This window comes from Siphateles boraxobius, unplaced genomic scaffold, assembly GCF_051911475.1.
Source record: "Siphateles boraxobius isolate OS27281-9 unplaced genomic scaffold, OSU_SipBor_1 24, whole genome shotgun sequence".
Taxonomy (NCBI): domain Eukaryota; kingdom Metazoa; phylum Chordata; class Actinopteri; order Cypriniformes; family Leuciscidae; genus Siphateles; species Siphateles boraxobius.
In genome coordinates, this window is record NW_027508855.1 from 15869822 (window position 1) to 15876344 (window position 6523).

At 33.5% G+C, this 6523-nt stretch overlaps 1 protein-coding gene across 1 annotated transcript; it reads left to right on the forward strand.

Annotated features, from left to right (window-relative positions):
- The first annotated feature begins 159 nt into the window (after positions 1-159).
- On the forward strand, positions 160-6522 carry nipsnap1 (nipsnap homolog 1 (C. elegans)). The gene is made up of 10 exons (XM_077240555.1): positions 160-498; positions 1724-1851; positions 2258-2303; positions 2790-2884; positions 4672-4742; positions 4837-4977; positions 5083-5114; positions 5195-5289; positions 5381-5464; positions 6198-6522. The coding sequence occupies exons 1-10, from the start codon at positions 419-421 to the stop codon at positions 6260-6262; spliced, it is 837 nt and encodes a 278-aa protein (XP_077096670.1). The 5' UTR covers positions 160-418; the 3' UTR covers positions 6263-6522.
- The last annotated feature ends 1 nt before the right edge of the window (position 6523 follows it).

Sequence of the window (6523 nt, forward strand, 5' to 3'; positions counted from 1 at the left end):
AGTGAACAACATCATATGTCAGTGTCACAACTTCCTTACATATAATTTGCATAATAACTATGGTATTTAGTCAGCAAATGTGCTTGCCCATTGCATTTAGTCTGATTTCATTATTATTATTATTCACCCCCCAAAAAGAAAAAAAAATACAGTAGTCAACAGACAAGTTACAACGGGCAAACCAGCTTAGTCTGTTTTAAACTGTTTTATCTTTCTTTCCTGTTTTGACTGTATTTTAATTACATCAGCGACAAAATCAACAGATTAATCATCGTGATCAACGAGTTTCTAAAAGTGACGTTTCGTGAAGGCGCACATGGAGCTGAAGTCCAACAGTTCACGCGCGTCAAACATTAACTCAGAGTAGCTACTCCTGCAACTTCATATAGATGTGAATCTATTAACAACAGCGAGGCTAATGGCGGCAACACGCTCTCTACATATCCTCAAGAGACAGCAGCATTTCCTTAACAAGGTGCATTTAGCATGGCTGACCAGGTAATGTGCTTTTGTCCATTTGAGATGCATGTAATACGATACAATTGCTAGTTAAAGTTAATCAGCAACGCAAGTAAAAGTGCAGACCTACAGTCAATTCAGTCATATACAGTATGCGGGTAGGCTAGTTGATAATAATAATAATAATAATAATAATTATTATTATTATATATATATATGTATATACATTTTACATCAGGTGTTTTATTTTAAAATGCATGTAAATGTATAATGGATAGTGTAGGTTTTAGTGCTGCAAGAGTCCTGCAGTCTGACGAGGGAATTTCTAAGAGTGCATAAATTCAATATCTAGTTCTAATTTCTAAATTTGCACCCATAATGCATATAATACTGATAGATTATTCACATTAAATATTTCCTCTGACATTCCTATAATTTCTGTCTTTGGGCACTTCGTTTTAACTTGGAATAGGCTAAGTTTTATTTTAAAATAATTTGTATATTCATAAGTTTTATGTAGTAGTAGTATTATTATTAGAATTATTATATTTTAGCTGATGCTTTTAACCATAGCAATTTACAGTATACTTAGAGCAACCTGAGGTTAGACACATGCACGCACGCACGCACGCACGCACGCACGCACGCACGCACACACACACACACACACACACACACACACACACACACACACACACACACACACACACACACACACACACACACACACACACACACACACACACACTCACACACACACACTCACTCAGTCACTAACTATCCTACCAGTCTAATGAAGACATACATAGACTGCCATAAAGCTAAAAAATAATATCTACAGGCTAATTCTACCAAAGAAAACCTTTTGCATATTTAAAGTAAAAACATCAATTCATTTATGACTCAGTGGTCTCCACAGGGAGCAAATTTGTCCCCAAAGTATAGCGAAGAAAGCTCTCCACATGTAAATTATCATTAAAATGTATTTTTTATTGCCAAAATTCATGTTATGTAACAAAATATATTTAATTTTTGCATTCATTTTTGACCCACGTATGCACTTTAAAAGTTAATATTAAGTCACTAAAACTGCGTGTATAACAATTATTTAAGATGGAATTTAAAATGTCATTGCTGCCACTCCTTGAAACGTCACATCAACTAACTACCCATGTGCGTACAAGCTTTTGCGTTGCAGCTTGTGATATATCATTTATATATTTATTAAACACTTGCTGAAACAGTTTTGCTTGTGAATCTTTAGAGGTTTTGCAAATAAAAGTGGTGAAGGCTGGTTGAGTTCCATGTTTGCACACAAAGTGGATGCCAGGAAAGATGCCCACTCCAATCTGCTCTCCAAGAAAGAAACCAGCAACCTCTACAAGATCCAATGTGAGCCGATCCATCTTAAACCTAGGATGCGCTCAAATGTTCAGGCCTTGGGAGAAATTGTGCATGAAATATAGTTGATAGGAATTGCTAAAAATATTCCCATGCATGAATGATGTGCTTTCTTGTCTTTGGCTCCAGAAAAACAGCCTAAACTGTTTGTTTTACACTAATTGCTTTAATAAATCAGCTTTCAAAGAGCTTATTTGAAGATTTCATTTGTTTTCAGGAGACCAGCTGAGAATTGTAATGAAAATTGGGTTTAGAAAAATGTGGGTGATATTTCATAAAAACGGTTGATTTGAGTGATCAAATTACAAGGGATTTCACTAAATTCAAAACGTTACAAAAATAAGGTACTGGTCCATTTGTCTTTCCTGGCATCTTCAAATCTTATTTTTTCTTGCAGTTCACAATGTCAAGCCAGAGTGCATGGAGGCATACAACAAACTGTCGTAAGTAATCATATACAGCGGATCAAGTCTATGTTCTTCATATAGCCTTGCTTTCTTTCAGTATTACACTCTCAGGTCTGCATGCCTAGATTTGATGTACTTTGATTCCTTGAATGTCCCATGTGACCATGATATGTTATCATTACACTGTAAAAAAATTATATGATCAATAAGCTGTGACAACATATGTTTTTACATTGCTTTTAACTCATCGAAATAAGCTTTTTTATAAATTAAATATTTAATTTGTTTTTTTTAAAAATCAGTTTAATGTAATTTAAGTTGAAATTACTTAAACATTCAAGTTGATTGTACTTAAAAATTGAAGGCAGCAACTTTTACAGTGTAGCATAAATATGTGAACACAGGAATGAAAACTGCACACAAAACCATGTCATGTGGTTCTTAATAGCCTATTGACCATATTATATACGTTTAAATTAATAACCATGTTTTTTTTAATCACTCCCCACTGTCTAATTTTAGGGATGATGTTCAGAAAGAACTCCATCGTGATGCAGATTATCCATGTGAACTCATTGGAAGCTGGAACACCTGGTATGGTGAACAGGATCAAGCAGGTGAGATGAAAAAGTATTTTGCTTTTTCCATTGCTGGGACAAAACTGTGAAAGAGTCGTTTTAAATCTAAGCTAAGCTACTATTAGTGTCTTAAAAGTGTTTTGATTCTTCCTCTTTTTATTGCGTTGCAGTCTATATAGTTAAATGCACTTTCTTATGTCTGCAGTGTCTTCTTTTAAAGGGATAGTTCACACAAAAATGGAAATTCTATCATCAATTACTCACACTCAAGTTGTTCCAAACCTGTATGAGTTTCTTTCTGTGGAACATAAAAGAGGATATTTTGAAGAATGTGAGTAATTAAACAGTTGATGAACCCCATTGACTTTCATAGTATTTTTTTGTTTCATGCCATCGAAATATCTTCTTTTAAGTTCCACACAAGAAAGAAACTCAAACAGATTTTTAAACAATTTGAGGCTGAGTAAATGATGACACAATTTTAATTTTTGGATGAACTATCCATTTAATTTTGGTTGCACAGCACAGAGGTCAACTACTGTTGTTTTTACTGTACTTTATAAATCAAATTATTGTTGTATACATACCGTTCGGAAGTTTCGGGTCAGTTATTTTTTTATATTTTGGACAAAGTCTCTAATGTTCACCAAAGCGGCATTAATTTGAACAAAAATGTAAGAAAACTAATTTAATATTATTGTAATTTAAAATATGGCAACGAAATTAAAATGTAATGTATTCAGCATCATTACTCCAGTCTTCAGTGTCACATGATCCTTCAGAAATCATTCTAATATGCCGATTTCAGGAAACATTTGTTTGTTATTATCAGGGTTGAAATGATTCTTTGATAAGCAATAAGTTCAAAAGAAAAGCATTAATTTGAAATTGAAATCTTTCGTAACATTATGAATGTCTTTACTGTCACTTTTGATCAATTTAATGCGTCCTTAGTGAATGAAAGTATAATTCTTTTCTAAAGTGAGTTTGTCCTTACATACGCAGATAAAAAAGAAGTAAAATCTACTTAATTTTTCTTTTGCCAGTTTTTGCACACACATTTAAGTAAATTTCACATATGGAAGATGAGTAACTTAAGTAAAATGAACAAAGAAAATAAGTAACTTTAATTTGGCCAGTTAAAGTTTGTTGAGTAATTTATACTTTGTTGAAGATTACTTTGCAATGCTCAGTTTCAAGTACCTTTTACTCAAACAATATAACACTGAATTAAGCCATGCTTTTAAAGTGTATGCTTTACTTAGAACATCTAAGTACTGTAAATAATACAGTAGATATTGTGTAGACAACATATCTACATAATAGAAGTAATGTGTTACCCACCCAAACACAGAGATCACAATACTTGGTACAAAATACACAATAACGGTAACATTTGTTGGATCATTTTTGAGTATAAATGTGGAATTTTGAATAGGAAAATATGTCACTAAACAGCAAGTTACTAAACCTAACAACAAAATAAATGATAAAACTGTGTAAATACAGCAGGAAAACAGTATAAAATGTCCCAGTGCATGATGGGAACACCAGTATCAGAAAGTTGAGTAGGTTTTACTTAATTTTATTAAGTTTGTATTTACGCTTTAATTTCTACAAGCTTAAATTGAGTACTAATATAGAATTTTTTTTTTCAATATTATTCTCGCCTGAACTAACTTATTCCGGTAGAAATTACATATGTTTTTTCAGTAGCATATATTATTTTGATCAGTGATGCATCACTGGGTTTTTCAAGCACCGTCTGAATGTTTTGTGTGTGATGTTACAGTACTATAGTGACACATGCTGTTTTGTGGTTGTAGTGCATCTCTGGAGATACTCTGGTGGATATCCTGCTCTTATGGAGTGTTTGCACAAACTCAACCTCAATACGGTAATTTAACACATCTCTGTGCTCTTAAAGAATTGCATTTAATAATGTCATAATCCATATATTTGTGTCCTTTACCAAAATGTTTTCTGTACAGGCGTATCTTGCATTTCGAAAAGAAAGGAGCAAAATGTTGATCTCTCGACGCAACCAGCTTCTTCTGGAGTTTAGTTTCTGGAACGAGCCTGCGCCCAGAACTGGGCCCAACATTTATGAACTGAGATCATATCAACTACTAGTAAAGGCCATTTAATTGTTCTTTTTTAAAATAATATATTGCATTTAACATCGTTTTGAACTTTTTCTTTTTTTGGTTTGTTTGTCCTGAAATTTCTCAATAAAGCCTGGTACAATGATCGAATGGGGAAATCATTGGTAAGTTTGTGTGTGATTTGTGAAAATGATTGATATTGTATCACTATGTTGCATTTTTAATCTGTTTTATCGTGTTCCAGGGCTCGAGCAATCAAATATAGACAGGAAAACAATGAAGCAGTGGGCGGCTTCTTCACACAGATCGGTGATTTGTATGTTGTTCATCATTTGTGGGGTATGAAACATCCTTTTCTTCTCCTTCTGATCATTGCATATTAATAAGTGGCAACACTTTACAATCTCTGAAAATATTTTATGTGTTTTAGCTTATAAAGACCTGCAGTCCAGAGGAGACACCAGAAACGCTGCTTGGTTAAAAGAGGGCTGGGATGTAAATGTGCACTATACAAGTGAGTAAGATCAAAGACAGGGGATGTTTGGAATAAAATATTAGCATACTGATTATTGCATACTGCATAATAGACCTTAGTCAGGGCAGCACCATATTTAGTTTTTGTTGGGAAGGAAAATGAGGCTGTGAGGTATAGAAGTACAGTGCATTTAATGGATTGTACTGTTGTTTAACAACATACCAATTGTTCAGCTGACGAAACAACAACTTTTCGTTTCATTGACTTACATTCATATGTATGCGAATGCAGGAAACAGGAAACCTAGTTCTTGCAAAGACAGGAATAAATTACATTTTGAAATATATTCAAAAAGAAAACACTTATTTAAAATTGTAATAATATTTCACAATATTACGGTTTTTACAACCAGGAATGTTTTAAATGTTGGTGTCCTACATTGTCCACTTATTATAATCTCTGAAATAAAAATATTTAGCTATTTCTTTTGTCAGTCTGATCAAATACTGAGTCAAAAAGGAGATTTGGGAATTGCAGGGAATTCAGGGTATTCCAAGCTAACAGGAATTTGCACACTGCAAACAGTATACTATAGTGTTCTCCAGAAATAGTAAGCAATTCTAATCATAATAAGTGTTTTCTTTGTAAACTGTGCCATCTGGTGAATTTCAGTAGAACTGTTCACACATGATACATCACATCTCAGCAATGCAACAGCTTTTGATCGGTATACATTGACTTGTTTATGTCTGTATATTTTATTTTTTGGCAGTGCCTCTTATCCAAAAGATGGAATCGAGAATTATGATACCAATGGAACACTCCTCTCTGCAGTAAAGCAACAGTCTTTCCCCTGTGATGATACTCAATAGGTCGACAATCCATCTGGAAATCTAATTCATGTAGAGTTTTGTTCTGACTTGACTCAAACACATCTGAACCAGATGATCAAGGTCTTCAGGTCCTCTTGAAGAAGACAGTTGTGTTAGACTAGAACTGTAAATGCCATTCTGAGAACTACAATGACAAACTCTGGTGCCTTTGTATTAGACTGTTTTAGTGTAAAATTAAAACAGCAATCTGATTTTATATATATAT

Excerpts from the sequence above, each read along its gene's own strand:
- nipsnap1 (XM_077240555.1), top strand. The coding sequence starts at position 419 with ATGGCGGCAACACGCTCTCTACATATCCTCAAGAGACAGCAGCATTTC. Across the intron at positions 4,743-4,836 it reads ACAAACTCAACCTCAATACG|GCGTATCTTGCATTTCGAAA; the intron begins GTAATTTAACAC and ends TTTTCTGTACAG. Across the intron at positions 5,115-5,194 it reads ATCGAATGGGGAAATCATTG|GGCTCGAGCAATCAAATATA; the intron begins GTAAGTTTGTGT and ends ATCGTGTTCCAG.